The sequence below is a fragment of the Podarcis cretensis genome (genome assembly GCF_951804945.1).
Source record: "Podarcis cretensis genome assembly, chromosome: 10".
Taxonomy (NCBI): Eukaryota; Metazoa; Chordata; class Lepidosauria; order Squamata; family Lacertidae; genus Podarcis; species Podarcis cretensis.
In genome coordinates, this window is record NC_137179.1 from 23,065,613 (window position 1) to 23,083,655 (window position 18,043).

At 46.2% G+C, this 18,043-nt stretch overlaps 1 protein-coding gene across 4 annotated transcripts in view; it reads left to right on the top strand.

Moving 5' to 3' along the window:
- Positions 1-18,043, top strand: part of DENND2A (DENN domain containing 2A) — a 64,373-nt gene that overhangs the window by 20,850 nt on the left and 25,480 nt on the right. The window contains exons 2-9 of one of the 4 annotated variants that reach the window (XM_079992277.1): positions 4,410-4,508; positions 6,136-7,335; positions 9,416-9,543; positions 10,699-10,820; positions 14,875-15,072; positions 16,483-16,579; positions 17,421-17,471; positions 17,554-17,750. In XM_079992277.1, coding sequence (XP_079848403.1) covers positions 4,423-4,508; positions 6,136-7,335; positions 9,416-9,543; positions 10,699-10,820; positions 14,875-15,072; positions 16,483-16,579; positions 17,421-17,471; positions 17,554-17,750 — 2,079 coding nt within the window. In that variant the 5' untranslated portion in view covers positions 4,410-4,422. The remainder of the gene's footprint in view (positions 1-4,409; positions 4,509-6,135; positions 7,336-9,415; positions 9,544-10,698; positions 10,821-14,874; positions 15,073-16,482; positions 16,580-17,420; positions 17,472-17,553; positions 17,751-18,043) is intronic. The other 3 variants (XM_079992279.1, XM_079992278.1, XM_079992280.1) reach the window with 3 other exon arrangements.

An 18,043-nucleotide genomic window follows, 5' to 3' on the forward strand; every position in this document is an offset into this window, starting at 1 on the left:
TGAATGAAGAAATATTGTGGGCCCTGCCTTTCTCCCAGCAGACTGTCAACTGTTTGAAGATGGGTCAGATGGGGGGGGGGAGAGCCATGTCATCGGTCCCTCAGGTGTAGTAGCTTCATTCTTATATCCTCTCCAAGTGGGGTCACTCCACAAGGAAGTGAATCATACACCACTTACATGCACGGAAGAGTTTCTCGGGCATCATGACAGAAATTGAACAAAACGGAAAGCTGCCTCTTTTAGTTTGGAGATGGTCATTCATTGTTTGCAGACTGCTCCATGGGTGTTGCTATGTCCCAGGTGCTTGTTGTACCTTATGCAGAATCATAGAATTGTAGGGTTGGAACGTATCCCAAGAGCCATCTGGACCAGCCCCCTGCAATGCAGAAACTACAGCTGAAGAACCCCTGACGGATGGCTGTCCAACCTCTGTTCAAAAGCCTCCAATGAAGGAGAGTCCACCATCTTCCAAGGTAGCCCGTTCCATGGTCGAAGAGCTCTTACCGTCAGGCAGTTCTTCCTCTCTTCTTCCCAACTTCCCTTTCTTTCAGTGCATCTAGGCAGCAGAGGTTCCAAGTAGACTGGGCCTTTGAATGGGTGAGAATAATCTGCTCTGATCCTCCTTTGCTTGATGGGGCTAATATAGTGGCCGGAGAAACTGAGCTGTCAATTAGGAAGTCCCTGATTCAGAGCTGACCTCTAGTGTGTGATCCCTAGGTGGCTTTAGGCATACCATTCCCCTCTCAGTCTTAACCACCTCCATTTGTTACACTGGGAGATAATAATATTAACTTGCCTTGCAGGGTTGTTGTAAAGATTACAACAAGACAACGCACGTGAAACATGCTGAATGCTTGAAAATACACCACACAAGTGTTAAGTTATTGTTACGTTGACCAGTGGTAGAGCATCTGCTTTGTATTCAGAAGTCCCAGGTTCAATCCCTGGCATTTCCAGATAGGGTTGGGAATGTCTGCTGCGTGAAACCTATAGAACTGCTGACAGTCAGTATAAAGGTAAATGACCCCTGGATGGTTAAGTCCAGTCAAAGGCGACTATGGGGTTGCAGTGCTCAGTGGCGAAGCACTGGGAATGGCGTACATCTGGGGGCATGGCTGGCACACATCCCAGGGGGTGGGGTGTGCCACCTGCGGGGGGGGGGGGGGCGTGGCACGTGTCAAGTGGTGAGCATTCTGGGGCATGAGTGGTCAGTGTCCCAGCAGCGAGTGCTGAGCGTCCCGGGGATGGGGTCGACCGTGATGGCACTCCCCGATGGCACTCAGGATGGACCGCCCCCCCCTTCGTCCGCCAGTGGCAGTGCTCATCTCGCTTTCAGGCCAAGGGAGCCGGCGTATGTCCACAAACAGCTTTCTGGGTCATGTGTCCAGCATGACTAAACCGCTTCTGTTGCAACGGAACACCATGACGGAAACCAGAGCACGCGGAAACGCTGTTTACCTTCCCGCCACAGCAGTACCTATTTATCTATTTGAATTGGTGTGCTTTTGAACTGCTAGGATGGGCAGAAGCTGGGACAGAGCAACAGGAGCTCACCCGTTGCGGGGATTCGAACCACCGACCTTCTGATAGGCAAGCTCAAGAGGCTCAGTGGTTTAGACCACATAACCAACTGAGCTATATCCCTCAAATTTCATTTTCTTCTTATCCTCTTCCCCAACCCCCATCCCAAATCTTGGACTCCCATAAATGAAGCTGCTATTTCTGTTGTATACACGTAAGTGAGAAGAACTGCTAACTATACTTTTTTTCCTGCCAGGCTCTGTCCATTGCTTCTAACAAATTTCCCAAGTGGACAGACTCCAGAGGCTTTGGGTTATTTTTTTCTTTCTTTCTCTTCTTCAAGAAGTATTGTGTAAGAGACAATGCACTCCCCCCCCCCCACCATGGAAAACTTTTTTTCTTTTTTCTTTAGCTCACTGGCTTTGTATAATGCTGTCTTCAGAAGTAATGAGAGAGCAGGGGGTGGGAGGGGGGAGAGGGGCTTCTTAAAGGCCCAGAGCTACTTTTCAAAGCAAGTAAATTCTCCTTTCCCCACAATTGCATTGAATATAGTACAGAAGCACACTCACCTCCAGGACACCCCCCCCAAAAAAAAAACAACAACAACACTTCTCTGAAATTGCTTTGGAAAGAAAAATGAACAGTGACCTGAGCAGCCCTTCATTAGAAGATCCTTCTTAGAGGCAATATTCATTCTTGGCCTGAACAGCCCTGTGGCTGATGCTCTGTTGCCCTGGGAATGTGGTTGGCTCATTAGGAGCCTTTCTGCCTGATCAGTCTGCTGTGTGATTAAATGTGTGTTAATTCCTCCTAGTTGGCAGCAGGTCACCAGAGGGCTGTCCTCCCACTTGTGGTGCTGCACTTCCAAAGCACGATCTTTTTGTATACCTGGAGTGGGACGCCCTGGCTTAGAGAATTGGTCTGCTTCAGCTCTATGGAGTGAAGCGCATTTGCACCAAAGCCTTGAGCACCAAATGGTTACGGTTTGCGTTGCAATTAGAGGCAGGCAATGCCGCAGCTACCCCTGCTGTTTTAAGAGTTTTTAAATGTTACTTTCAATGGCTTGGGGACCTGTGCCTTCCTCTTATGGTGTCCATATGAGCAAGTGTTGCATAATGGTTAGAGGGTTGCACCAGGATGGGAGAGACCCGGGTTCAAAACTTTTGCCATTAAGCACGCTATGTTACTATCGGGCCAGTCACTCTCAGCCAAACCTCCCTTGCAGGGATGTTGTGGCAATAAAGTGGGTGAGAGGAAGAGAACCACGTGTGTCATCTTGAGCTCCTTGGAGGAAAGACAAATAGAAATGTAACGAATTATTTTACAGTGGTACCTCTTGACGCGAACAGGATCCGTTCCGGAGCCCCATTCACATCCAGAAGCGAACGCAACCCGTGTCTGCGTGTGTGCGGGTCGCGATTCGGTGCTTCTGCGCATGCTTGTGACGTCATTTTGACCATCTGCGCATGCGCGAGCAGCGAAACCCGGAAGTAACGTGCTCCATTACTTCAGGGTCGCCGCAGCGCGCAACCCGAAAATGCTTATCCCAAAGCTACTTCAACCTGAGGTATGACTGTACTTCTCCTGCTTATGATTTTTAAGTGGAAGCAAACATCTGGACTTTTATTTTGCTTCCCTGGGCCTAATCCAACAGTGCTCATAGCATTTTGTATGAACATTTTTTTAAAAGGCATTTTAAAAATTCGGTGGGTTTTTAAATCAGTGTGCTCACTCTCTGCACTACTTCCAATCAAAGAAAAACGTGGGGCAACCGAAGTTAAATGTGAGCCCTGCAGCTTTTTCCATCCCCTCCTGACTCATTCACTAAAATGCACTTGTGTCCCACTTTCAGCCATCAAAGAAGAAAGGCTTCAGGAGCTATATTTATGTTGAGAGCGACATTTGGATGTCGAAGGATGTCAAAGCATTGCTGTGGTTTGAATGCATACTACTGCTTGGACAGATAGTATTCCTTGAGTCTACGGTATTTTAATGGGTTTACTTGGCAAGGCAAGCTATGCAAATGTTGGCAGCATGTGAAGAATATGTAGACTCCTCCGGGTAAGGAGTTCTGGATTTATCCCTGGAAGAATTGCGTTGTTGCTTTAGTGCTACAACTACCGTATTTTTCGCTCTATAAGACGCACCAGACCACAAGACGCACCTAGTTTTTGGAGGAGGAAAACAAGAAAAAAAATATTCTGAATCTCAGAAGCCAGAACAGCAAGAGGGATCACTGCACAGTGAAAGCAGCAATCCCTCTTGCTGTTCTGGCTTCTGGGATAGCTGCGCAGCCTGCATTCACTCCATAAGACACACACACATTTCTCCTTACTTTTTAGGAGGGAAAAAGTGAGTCATAGAACAAAAAATATGGTACTTCTATCTTTTAAATTTAGCTTATTTTAAAGTTTTTCAACAAAAGCTTGTTCATTTAGTGGCTTTGACTGGGATCATCATCTGGCTTTCCATTTACTGAAACATTTGCTTCCCTTTGTCCGAGCAAGCTAAAAGCACTGAAATAAAAAATAAAAGCTAAACTATTTACTGGCCACTTGTTCATTGCAGCCAGAGTGACATTGCCCAAACACTGGAGAGACTATAAATGTGTGCTATTGGACTACAGGTGTGATATTTAGCCCTCATGGAAATAGTGACCCAAAATGATATTTCTTCATGGTATTAAAAAAATCAAATAATTTTTTAATGTTAGCAATAAGGACCAGAGTAAGAATCCATTGTCCTATTATGCTAGAATTTGGAATGCATGGCGCTGTATTGTTTGTTTTTTTATTTACACACACACACACACACACAACTTTATTGCAGTCCATAGACCCATTATGACTGTACTTGATGTGTTTTTCTGATTTTTTTCCTCCTCCTAGGTAGACTGCAGCCATGCCATGTGCTGACACAATGACAGCGAACACAGTCGCCAGCGTGAGCATCAAGCCTAAGACCAGTGTTTGCAACGCTATTGAGAGGTGGGTAATTTTTAACGTCCCTTTCAAAGTGACTTCTAAGGAGTGTAAGGAAAGAAATGATGACATCTCTTTGGTTCTAAATTGTGCTTCTGAAATGAGAACAGTTTGAGTAGTTGCCCCTCACTTCCCAGCTTTTCTGAACTGGAGACAAGCAGTGTGAGCCTAAATACACATAGCTGGGAGTAAGACCTCTGCACTTAGCTCAGTGGTAACACATCTGCTTTGCATGAAGAAAACTCAGGGCGAAGTTTTGAACTGGGGTAGAACATGAAAAACTTTGCATAGCCACTTCTGCAATTGTCACGGCAGGTTGTTGTATCTACAGATGCTGGCGATTGGACCAGAGATCTTTTCCTTGCAAAGCGAATGTCCTACCACTGAGCTTTGGCCCTTCTGCTTTGCTGCATCCCTCCTTCGTAGGTGTGCTAGATGTCAAATGTTTTGGTTTTTTTAATTACATGCACTTTTCGGTGACATGTTCTGTTGACTTGACTTCTGTTTATAAAGTGGGTGGAGGTTAATTTTAGTATCTGTCAGTGATGGTAGCTGCTCCCCATGTTTATTGTCTTATTGCCACTGTAAATAGCCCTGGAGATACCACTATGGAGATGAAAAGTTGGGTAGTAAGGTTTTTTATAAGTAAAATACGTGGCAGGAATAGCTGGGAGAGAGGAAGCAGCTGGTTCATAATGTGTATATGGCCTGCTGTACCCCTTAAGCTAGGGATGTGGGTGGCACTATGGGTTAAACCACAGAGCCTAGGGCTTGCCGATCGGAAGGTCCGTGGTTTGAATCCCCGCGATGGGGTGAGCTCCCGTTGCTCGGTCCCTGCGCCTCCCAACCTAGCAGTTCAAAAGGAAGTGCAAGTAGATAAATAGGTACCACTCTGGCGGGAAGGTAAACGTCGTTTCCGTGCTGCTCTGGTTCGCCAGAAGCAGCTTAGTCATGCTGGCCACATGGCCCGGAAGCTGTACGCCGGCTCCCTCGGCCAGTAAAGCGAGATGAGCGCCGCAACTCCAGAGTCGGCCATGACTGGACCTAATGGTCAGGGGTCCCTTTACCTTTACCTTTACCCCTTAAGCTAGCTGCACACAGTGTACTGCTATAGCAATACCTTTTTTTTTTTTAGCAAGCTTGTGGAAAGGTTTTGAACATGCGCTACACAAAATGGGATTCTGTTGATCTGAAGAACCCACTTAGTCTCAAAACACAGGCTCACATTAGTGCAGAGATAGGGGGAGGGAGATGCAGAATGAAATTGGATGATTAAGATTTTTAGATGAGTGAGGTAAAGATGCAGCTGGATTTACTGCAGCCTGGCACTCTCCAGATGTTTTGTACTTTTGCAACCCTCATCAGCTTCAGGCAGCACAGCTGTGCTGGCTTGGGCTAATGGGAGTTGTTGTCCAAAACATTTGGAGGATGCCTGGTTGACGAAGGTTGTTTTAGTGAGGAAAGGGGGTGGGGGTACACAAGTACAAGTCTTTCAAGGGAAAAGTAAAGGCAGAGAGAGGAGAGCAAACCTATGAAGATTTCAGGAAGGTTAAGAGTTATACTATGACCAAACAGAGAGCGAGGAATGTGGAGGTAAAGTTCCTCTGCCAATTTTTCTACCTTCATTTCATAGGAGCAGGTTTAAAAGTCTAAATAATACAACCACAAAGGCAGAACTTTGGTGCAGGCCTTCAAAGAGGAAGTGCTCAGAGACTGTTACCATCACGCCCAAACTGGTACAGAAAGCAGAGCCATCTCCTGTGGTAGAGAGCACACTGAAGGCACTGGAGAACTTGATGTTGGATCCGAGGATAGACTGCATTCAGCAGAACATGCTCAGTCCCAAGATGATCATTGGCGACCCTTCTGTAGAACTAAACATCCGAGAAAGCAGCAAGATTATAAGGAAGCAACTGGGAGGTGCTCCAAGCCCGCGGGCTGTTGGGAAAGCAAGTTTGAAAAGCAAGCCTTCGAGCATCAAGGACAAGATTTCGGAGTGGGAAGGCAAGAAGGAAGCTCTGTCTCCTGCGTTGGCATGGAAGGAGGAAGAGCAAGGAGTTAAAGAGGAGCTCAGTTCGTTTTTGGGCGCGGTGGAGAAGATGACCAGGGAAAATGCAGCGGTGAGAGACGTGGATGCCAAGAGGCTTGTAAACTGGCAGCTGGAATGCAAAGGCGCAAGCAAAGAGAACGAGAGGAGAATCGGGGTGCTGAAATGTGTTGGGGAGAGGAAAGCAGACATGAAGCTCAAGGAAGAAGAACCTGCTTCCAACACTGGCAGGAGCACCGAGTTGAAGGAAGGTAAGAAAGAGGTCCAGAAGGAGAACGTGTCTGTCCTGAGTCAGGTCAAGAAGCTGGAGCAGGCCTTGAAGGGAGGAGCATCGGCAGAGCTGCAGCCCCAGTTGCCAGGTACTTACTATTCCCCGCACTGCCTGCAAGAGAAGGCGGACGAGGGGCAGAGTCCCTCTGAAGGCCAGGAAAGCCGGACGGAGCTCGGGAAACGGCTTCTCAGCTGGGACTCCGAAGCTGGTGAGCCTATCTTTGGGACTCTGGAAGAGGTGAAAGCGTCCCGTGCAAAATGCAAGCCCGGGAATGAGGAAAATGTCTACACAGAGCCAGGATTGCTTGATAAGAAGCCTTTTATCAATCCGCTGCCCAAGCCTCGACGGACTTTCAAGCATGAGGGCGAAGAGGGGTGGATTCCGCCAGTTAGGAATAAGCGGAATTTGCCCCCTCTGCCTTCTATTCCACCTCCTCCCCTCCCTTCTTCACCCCCTCCTTCGGCCGTCAGCAGAAGACTGAGGAATGGGAAGCATAAGGCGAACACGGATCACAGGTATCATTCCTACTTTTTGTTTTAAACTGCTGAATATGGAATTCTTCATATAACTCCTACATCCAATATGTGTTGATTCCTTTCAAACTGTTGGCCAGGTATGTGTGGATCATGTTTTCCTCATTTGATAACGGCCAGCATTTTGATGTGGCTCCATGCAGCCAAAAAGCTTGGGATTCAGTTCTGATCAGAATTGGCTTGCTGCGTGCCAAGACTGATTTTCTGCTAGACTTCACTGTGTGCTGGAAAACATACATGGGGGAGGGAAATAGAGCATAAATTGGAGAACCAGTTTATATGGTGAATAGCTAGTTTGCTTTGAGGGAGAGTTTGGCAAGGGACTGAGTGGCACACACTCTGCTTTTGTTTGTAAACTGATGGAAAGAGAGGACTCAGTGCATTTTCCCCTCTTTGAAGTTTCATGCATATGAACTTCTCAAGCAGCGGTGGTTGATCTGTGACCCTCCAGATGTTGTTGGACTCCCAGCTTCCACCAGCCCCAATAGTCAGCAACAATAGGAGTTTCATTCCAACAAGACCTAGAGGGCAACAGGGTTAGTCCAATGCCTCTAAACCCAAGGTGACTATCTAGCCTGGCATTGTATATCTTGACTGGCAGAGGCTGCCCAAGGATTTAGGCCAGGTATGGGAAACCTTTGCTCATCTAGAGGTTGCTGAGCTGCAGCTCACACACTTGCTGGGGCTGATGGGAGTTGTAGTTCAGCAACTTCTAGGACCAAAAGAATCCTACACCTTTCTTAGCAGAACTGTGCAGAGGCCTCTCTCTGCCTATCTGAGATCCAGCCTATATGTGAACCTAACCCCCTTAAGTGCTGGAGATGTGTTGCATAACCCTTCCTTTTCTAGCTGCTCCCTCCTTGCTCCCACCACCAAAACCCCAGATCTCAGTGTAACTTGTAGACACAGATCCTGCTGAAACCAGTTCATTGGGGGAGAGGGTGATTTCCAGCGTGAGATGGGAGAGGGAAGTTGGCAAGGGAAGGGCTATTTATAGTGGGTAACTCAGTCAGTAGAGCCTGAGACTTAATCTCATGGCCCCGGATTTGAGCCCCACATTGGGCATTGCAAGGGGTTGAACTAGATGATCCTTGAGGTCCTTTCAAATTCTATGATTATATTCTATTACCTATTATGTGCAACGAAAGGGCTATAGTTAACATGATGGTCGATGTTGGAATCTGTAATTTTGCCTTCAGCCCAGAAAGGTTAAGGGCCTCTAAATTAGGCCACTCCCAGAAGTAAGGAACCATTTAACTCCATGGCTCTCCAACAGTTAAGCAGGTTTTTGTAAAGAGATGCAAGCTCCTCCCTGACCTTTCCTGATCCAGTATTGGCCTGCATCACGACTAAAGCACGGAGCAGACTCAAGTGCATCAAATTGACCTATGTTCATTTTATGTTAGCTTGCCCATCAACATACATGGTAATTCACTAAAGTACCAAGTGGATGGGTCCCTTCCCTGAGGAGTTAGCAGTCTAAATGTTGGCGCCTAGGAGGCAACAGAGAGGGAAGAAATGGGAGGCAGAGTAAATAGATAAACCAAGTGGATGTATTTAAGTGAGTCTGCAGACTAATGTACCAAAGGCTTCAAGACACATTTAGATTTGGGGAAGTGACTTGAAGGAATGGAAAGAGGTGGCATCATGCAGGTGTTCTGAGAGGCAGTTCCAAGTGCATAGAAGAGCAAGGGAGAAGGGGCAGAATCTTTTGGGTGAACAAGAGATCTTTGTGTGGTGGAGCTGAAGGAGGAAAGATGTGCCAGGATATAAGAATGGAGAGATGTGGGGATCATGGGTGGCTCATAATTATCAACCCACCCTTCATCCTAGGACAGGTTACAACAGTTAAAACACAATGTTGAAAACAGTTTGTAACAATTTAAGATCACAGAATTGAGATCTACAGTATCTGGGGGGAAAACCTTTAACAGTTGTGGTTTAACATGAGACAAATGTGTGAAGATGCAGTTCCTACCCTGCTGACTAAACCTGTAAATAGTATTTCATATGTCAACTTGTTAAAAGCTGTGCTTCTCTCTCTACCCCACAAATGCCACAGGAAGTCCTATGAGTTTGAAGATTTGTTGCAGTCCTCTTCCGAGAATGGCCGGGTAGATTGGTATGCCCAGACCAAGCTGGCCCTCACACGCACTTTATCAGAGGAAAATGTCTATGAAGATATTTTAGGTAGGCATTTGGGTAGCAGAGGCAGGTGATGGCCAACTTTGAGTGACGGGCAGCCTGATATTTAAGACCTAAGTAGTTAAATCTCAGTTCATTTGATCTCCTAACTTTATGTTAAAGTCTATTTTAGAGCAGCCAGAATTTAGGGCAGTGTTCTGTTAGAAGTACTTGTTGTGTGTGTTATGAGTGGGGGGGTGGGGGTGGGGGTGGGGGGACGAGACGGGGTTCCTGTTGATGCTCAGAATTGCCTTGCCAGCAGAAATAATGTACATTACAAGATTACAACACGGGCACTATATTTCGACTAGTAACAGAAAAGTAGTTAGTAAGAGCAGAAGAATATATACTGACAATTATAACATTGCGTGTACATAAGATATCTAAAAGGGTATATGCACGCACACACACGGCATAGATTATGTTGGATATTTATGTTACTCCCCAGCTAAAAGATGATCCAAAAGTGATTCATTAGATCTGAGGCTGTTGGGGAATAGTTAATGGGGTTTGAGTGAATTGTTAATGTTTGTCTTGCATTTAAAGTACAAGCCACAATCCAAGGCAGAGGAGTGGATATTAATAGACTTAAGCACACTTGACTCTGTGTGTTGGATTGTGGCCATAGTATATTGAAGCACTGGACTTCAATGCTTCCAGGATGTTTGTACAGTTGCTCAACATACACAAATTCAGCAGGTGAAGATTTTCCATGCATAGAGTTTAAGCAATGGTGGGGGAGAAGCTTTAATAATAATAATAATAATAATAATAATAATAATAATAATTTATTTATACCCCACCCATCTGGCTGAGTTTCCCCAGCCCCTCTGGGCGGCTTCCAATCGAGTGTTAAAAACAATACAGCATTAAATATTAAAAACTTCCCTAAACATACTTTGCAACATGCTAAACCGTCCAACAAACGGCATTTCCGTGTGCTGCTCTGGTTCACGACCGGACCCAAAGGTCCCTTTACCTTTACCTAAACCGTCCAACGATAAATCTTCCGGTTGCCCGTAGTGGGCGGGAAAAGACTAGCTGGACCTCACTCTTAAAAGCGCTGATCTGGTAAAGGCAGCACCCAAGTTCTTCTTGAGCTGCTGAAAGGCTCACAATGTTGTGTGCTGATTATCTGCTGCCTCTGGCTTCCTATTCCAGATCCGCCAGCAAAAGAGAACCCCTATGAAGATATTGAGACAAATAGCCGCTGCTTGGGGAAGAAATGCGTCCTGAACTTCCAAGCGTCTCCTTCATCTTCGGTCCCTGGCACACCCACAAAGGTATCCTGGTCTAACCAGTGTGACTTGAAAACCCAGTGCCCCAAAGTTATATGTTTTGGCTGGCATTGTGAAGGCAGAGTGGTAAGAAAATGGATGCCCTGCAGGAAACAAGATTACTGATTCGCCCTCTGATGTGGTTTCCTGTCTTGGATTAACTCCCTGGTGTAGTTTACTTCATGCCCAACAAGTTCTGCGATGTTGAGAGAGAGAGAGAATTCTATGTCTCTTGAATCCTGATGGGTTCTGGGATGGTGCATTCTGGATTCCGTCTCACTGTGGGGTTTAATTGGCAGCCCTTAGCAGCCCACAGCCAAAGGCATGCAAGAACACTACAAGATCATATAAGAGACTGTGTTAATGTGGTTGGGAAGGAATGGTGCTAGGAAAATGGGACACAACCCCGCCTCCTTTTTTTAAACCTGTCGGCATTTTTCTTTGGCTATAAGCTGCCTAGCATCGATCTGGGATCTCTAGGCTTGTAAGCACTTTGTTACAAAGCTGTGGGTTGTTTGCTCCTTTTTTGTCCCTTTTGGTGGGTATCATCCTATTTCTGCGTTCTAATTCTACTGCTGTCTCGATTCTTACTCCTGTGACACTGCCATCTTTAATTTTTCTACCCTGCCTCACCAACAGCCTGGGGTTGTTATTGGTGGTGGTTGTTTTCTTTTTCTTTTTTAACTACAGTGGTGCCTCACAAGACGAAAAGAATCCGTTCCGCGATTCTCTTCGTCTAGCGGTTTTTTCGTCTTGCGAAGCAAGCCCATTGACGGCTTAGCGGTTTAGCGGCTTTTAGCGGCTTAGCGGATAAGCAGATAAGCGGCTTAGCAGCTTAGAAAAGGGGGGGGGGAGGAAAAAAACCCCGCAGGAACTCGCAAGACATTTTCGTCTTGCGAAGCAAGCCCATAGGAAATTCGTTTTGCGAAGCACCTCCAAAACGGAAAACTCTTTCGTCTAGCGAGTTTTCCGTCTTGCGAGGCATTCGTCTTGCGGGGCACCACTGTATTGGCAAAATATTGTTGTTGTTTAGTCCTTTAGTCGTGTCTGACTCTTCGTGACCCCATGGACCAGAGCACGCCAGGCACTCCTGTCTTCCACTGCCTCTCGCAGTTTGGTCAAACTCATGCTGGTAGCTTTGAGAACACTGTCCAACCATCTTGTCCTCTGTCGCCCCCTTCTCCTCGTGCCCTCAATCTTTCCCAACATCAGGGTCTTTTCCAGGGAGTCTTCTCATGAGGTGGCCAAAGTATTGGAGCCTCAACTTCAGGATCTGTCCTTCCAGTGAGCACTCAGGGTTGATTTCCTTAAGAATGGATAGGTTTGATCTTCTTGCAGTCCATGGGACTCTCAAGAGTCTCTTCCAGCACCATAATTCAAAAGCATCAATTCTTCGGCGATCAGCCTTCTTTATGGTCCAGCTCTCACTTCCATACATCACTACTAGGAAAACATCACTACTGGGAAAACTATTGGCAAAATAATGGGCATAAAAGAGGAGTGGGCAGAAGGTGAATTGGGTTCTACTGGTAGGTATCAGGGTGTGACTTACAGCAGATAAGCGAGAATTTCTGCAACCTCATTGTTTAACCATAGCAATAACACAAATTACCCCTTCCTTTATCATGCTGAAATACCGAAAGGGAGGGTCATCATTTTTGTGTGGAAGGACTGTGAGCAAAGGTCACTTCTGGGACTCAGGGCAAATTCCTGGGCTCATAATTTCAAAATTTTATGCGCATGTCTTTTGCTCCTGGCTCTGGTTGGCGGTTCTCTGGCTTCTTATAAAAACAAAAGCAAAAGTAGATTTCACAAAGCTGAAGCCTGGCTGCCCTTGCCATAAAGTAGTAAAGTGAATGACCGACAGTAGAGCAAAAATGTGGGAAACCTTCCATTGGTACAGACAGCATAAGGGCACTTGGGAGCTGCCCTTGAACTGTTGAGTAGCAAAAGAGTCATGCTCTGCTGCAGCTGTGCTATTGCACTGACTTTTCTGGGAGTCCAGGAAATATGGGCACACAGGACACACCTGGGTGGAGTGTCTTGGAGCACATCCCAATAAGTTGTTGTCATCTAGGGAGCAAACTCTATGTTAGGACATGGCCTAATTCCTACCTGTTCTGTGGGTGATATATAGGAGTTGAACAGGGAAATGCAGACCTTCCTAGCTGCATGAGGAGAGGCATGCTGTTTCTCTTTGGGAATGAGCTGGCAATCACAGTCTCTGGTTTTGTTAAGTCTGGAGAAGAGAGTCTGTTGAGCTCACTGCCAATTGCAGGCTTGGGGTGGGGGGTGAGCTGCTGAGGAAACTAACCATGGCACCTAGCTCAGTGTCATTAACTCAGGGAGCTCCAGACCCCAGGCACAGGGATCAGATTTAGAAACTGGACCCTGTATGAGTCAAAACAGAGAGGTGCGGGTTGCCGGATGCCTTGCAACATGGTTTGATGTTGCTAAAGTGTGCTAGGTGCTGCACAGAGTGCAGCGGACATGCATAGTCTTTTCCAAAGTGTTTTAACTGAAGGGGGGGGGAATCTTCTTGCACTGAAGATGAGGCTGAAGGCACAACCAGCAGGGAGAAGTGGTGAGAGCCCATTTCTGTTGCGAGCTTGTAAAAAGAGGCATTGCAATACTGGTACTATTAATTGTTACATATATGGATATGTGGGACACGGGTGGCGCTGTGGGTTAAACCACAGAGCCTAGGATTTGCCGATCAGAAGGTCAGCTTGTGACGGGGTGAGCTCCCGTCGCTCAGTCCCTGCTCCTGCCAACCTAGCAGTTTGAAAGCACATCAAAGTGCAAGTAGATAAATAGGTACCACTCCGGCGGGAAGGTAAACGGCGTTTCCGTGCGCTGCTCTGCTTCGCCAGAAGCGGCTTAGTCATGCTAGCCACATGACCCGGAAGCTGTATGCCGGCTCCCTCAGCCAGTAAAGCAAGATGAGCCCCGCAACCCCAGAGTCGGCCACGACTGGACCTACTGGTCAGGGGTCCCTTTACTATATGGATATGCGGTTCAAAGGAGTGGGAAGAGATGATTCCATACAAAAGGTTTTCGAAGAACTGCCTTTCTTTAGTCTGGAAATTTCACCTGCTGGATTGCAAAACAATCTTGTTATTGCAAAAAGGTATTGCTATTTCCCCCAAATGTTGAAAAAGTAGTCTATTTTTTGTTTGTTTGTATTAACAAAGAAACCAAGCTAAGTACCCATCGCATTCATTGAGGTTTTTTCCCAGTTTGGCTGTCATCTTATAATAATTCTTCCCCCTGCTGTTCCCCAGATTAAGATGAGGCTGGCTGTTCCCTCAGGGTTTGAGGTTTTGAGAATGGAAAGGAATAATTTCTGGAGCAGTTACCAGTACACAGAGAGCTTATTTATGCTCACACCGACCTTTCAACAGTTCCAAAGGTCGCTGAGTAAGTTTCATGGCTAAGCCAGGATTCGCAGTTGGGTTTCCCATGTCGAAACCCAGGACTTGAACATCAGAAGACCCACGAACAGGTGCCAGACCACTCTATTATTACTGGGTAGAATCAATCGCTAAATGACAGGGTTAGGGAATGTACCAATCCCTAAATATGCAACTTCAGGGCTGCTTAAACTTTTCTCTGAAGCAATTGTTAAACGGCCACATCCTGACAGACTACTGGCCCGTGTTACTTTTGGTCCGATGTGGTACAGTAGCTCTTTCATTCTCCCATACAAATGTCTTTGGTTGCTTGGTTTTGCTGGCTTTTTTGTTGCTGCTGCTACAAGGCTTGCCAGCCTGGGTTGCACAAGCAACAAGAGTTCTTTTTCTTATGAGGACGAGACTCCGCTGTGCGTTTGTCACGATGCGGAATCAGAGCCTCTCCTATTATCTTGCTGGGCCTTCCTGTGAAAATCAAAGTAACTGCTGAAATTTATTAGGCCAGAGATAATCTGCCAAGAAGTATTGTAACTAACGTTTCTGCTTTGCCCGCTTGGGGTGGGAGTTACTTTTGCCGTGGAGAAATGCAGGATCTCCGATTAAATGCTGCCGCCTGTTTTTCCCCTGTTCCTGTCTGGCCTCCGCAGCTGCTCTCCAAGCCCATCTTCTTTCGGCAGAATTCAGAACGGCGGAGTTTCAAGTTATTAGACATACGGAAATCAAACCGAGATGGGACGTGTTCTCCTTCCAGAATCAGTCCCCCTTCCACCCCAAGTAGCCCTGATGATACTTTCTTCTCCTTGGGTGATACTCAAAATGGCAAGAGGAGGAGAAAAATTCCTAAGGTAACCCACACAGATATTCTCTCTCTCTTTCGGTTGTTGTTTTTTTAGGGGAGGGGCAGGCAGATAGTGAAGACTGAGAATAAGCATATGGATATGATGTCATCAATCTTAACAGGATATGCTGAAGGACTTGGAATTTTAATTTCTGTTCACTCTGTATGGTCCCGGCCAAAAACTTTATGGATCATTGTGAGATGAAGTTGTAAATTTAAGTTGTCTGCTATTGAAATAACCACCTATTGTGGATGTAAAATGGATCGCATGTTCCCCCTCCCCGCTTTGGGTTGAGCCAGTCTTGTGAAAGGATGTATGACTGATGTACCTAAGCCAGAAGATGCAGAACTGGTGGCTCTCCAGATGTTGGTGGGCTCCAGTTCATATCAACTCCAGACAGCAAGGCCAATGGTCAGGGATGTTGGGAATTGTTCTCAGGCAACATCTGGAGAGCCACAAGTTCCCCATACCAGACCCTAAGATAAGAAACAAAGTTTGTGATGTGTAACGATGGAACTGGCATCGGCTCAGGGGCAAGAGGGGGGAAGGCGGATGGATTACAGAGAGCCCCCAAATATCGTGGGAAGCAGCACTTCCTCAGCGGAGGAAGGAGGCCACGCCTCTAGTGGGGAGGAGATGCAGGGCTCAGAGGATGCAAGGCGGTGCCAGGACACCTTGCCTGAGCAAAGCGGGGAAGAGAGAGGTCCCCCGTTACCCACGCCTTCCTTGCGCAGTAGGCTTCCGCGCAGAGAGGGGAGGCATAGCCTGGGGGTCAAGAAATTACTCTGCTGGGGAAGGTTTAAGGACCGCCCACTCTCAGATTCTGCCAGCGAGTGAGCAAGACATGGAATAGAAGCGCTCTGCCTTTGTAAAGGTTTTAGCACCAATACTAAAGCTTTTGAAAAGACCAGTGAGGCATCTTCCCTGATAGCTCTTGAGCAACCACCCGATAGCCATAACAACTCTTGATCCATTACTTTAAGTCTAAATTGGAAGAAAAATACCTCCAAAGTAATAGCACATTCCAAATTAGTTTTACAGGTTAAATGTACATTAAATAGTATGTGCAGGAAGGTAAAATATACATGTTAAATGCACCTGGTAAGCCTACCTTCACCAAACCGGAGAGAGGCACTTTCACATCCCAAATTTACAGATTAAAGGTATTTTACAAATTAGCTGTGTGGATTAAATGTTTTTCTAAGATTTGCTTAACTTGCACACTACTTTAAAATAATAAAAAAAAAAAAAATACAGAATTGTGGAAAATTCTCACCAAGAGAAAGAATACTTGGAGCAGAAGGCTAGAAAGGGCCAAAGGAAAATAACTGAGGAAAGAAGCAGTAAGGGAGAAAGGATTTTCAGTTACCTTGACTTGTGGACGGAAAAACACTGACTTTTCTTCTCTACGTTAAGCAGCTGGTGTTAAAAATCAATGCCATCTATGAAGCGCGAAGAGGGAAGAAGCGAGTCAAGAGGTTGTCACAGTCCACAGAGAGCAGCTCAGGAAGAGGTAAAGAGGAAGTTTGTAGGGAGGGGACAGAGAAGTTTTGGGGTGTTTGCTTGAACTGTGTTTGGGGGTTCATTGTGGTTTTGTTCTTGTTTCTCACCCCCACCCCACCCCACTGCTAGCACGCTTTCTAATATTAAATAGCTGAAAGGGCTGAACAAATCTGTCTTATTTCTCAAGGTGCATTCATGCACTGAGCCCGCCAGCTCTGTATCTGTGGGCGGGGGCAGCCTGCACATAAGTGCCCATGCACATTGGGGATAAACAAAGGTCGTGAGTGCTCAAGGCATTGGCGTGTGTTCAAGTGAAGCTCCCTGTGGATCTTCTCCATTCATCACTGGGATGGTCGGGAACTAATAAGGGGTGTGATGCATGTGAGGGTGTTGGGATCAGGGCTTGTGGGAGTGTCTCAGCCCCCCCCCCCACTTTGAGTGGATGCCCATTCTGGCAAACACTCAAACACACATTCAGTTTCTCAGTTTTCTAATCGTAACTTCAGGTCTGCAGTTTTCTGCATCAGTTTTTTATTTGTTTGTTTTAAGAAAGTCCTTCTCAATAAACACATTTTTGTGTTCAATTACTGCCTAGCATACACCCTTTTTTGCAAGCCATTTCTCCCAATGTGCTTTTCTGTATGTTATTTTCACTTCTATGTGCATCTTTATGCACACTTTAACATTACACAGTTTTGTACACATTTTTTGGTTGGAGGGAGGGCTGCACCACAAAATTCAGGGAAATGAGCGTCTTGAAGGGCATTTGCATTTTGATTTAGGAGGCAGTTACTATTTTTGTTTGTAAAATGTAGAAGATCTTTATTCTCTTCCTCTCTATTTTCTGCTAGTTACAGATGAGAATAGCGAATCGGACAGCGACACTGAAGAGAAGCTTAAAGGTAAGAAAACAGGAGTGTGAGAAAATACTAAGTATGCAAAACAGTGACACAGACCTGACTTCCTTTGCCTGTCTTTGTGTAGCTCACAGCCAGCGCCTGGTCCATGTGAAGTCTCGCCTGAAACAAGCCCCCAGATACCAAACCTTGGAGCGGGATCTCATCGAGTACCAAGAAAGGCAACTCTTTGAGTACTTTGTAGTGGTCTCGTTGCACAAGAAGCAGGCTTGTGCCCCATATGTCCCTGAAGTCACCCAGCAGTTTCCATTAAAGGTGGGCCATGTGAGTGAAGGTGCTCTTGCAGACTTTGGTCACCTCAAGTTGGTAGCTGGACAGAGAAACCACAAGGATTTTCTTTTTCCTGGGGTGAGAAGTACTTGCTTCAGAGATATGGTTGGAAATATCCAAAGAGGGGATGATCCAACAGAGTCACACATACTTCGCATGTAATGGGTCCTTGCAGTGGCAGATTATAAGCTAAACAAGCTATACAGTAGTTTAGGGCCCCACTCTCTTGGGGGCCCCAAAAAAATTTAAAGGAAAAAAACTGGATGTACATTTCCAAAATATAAGAT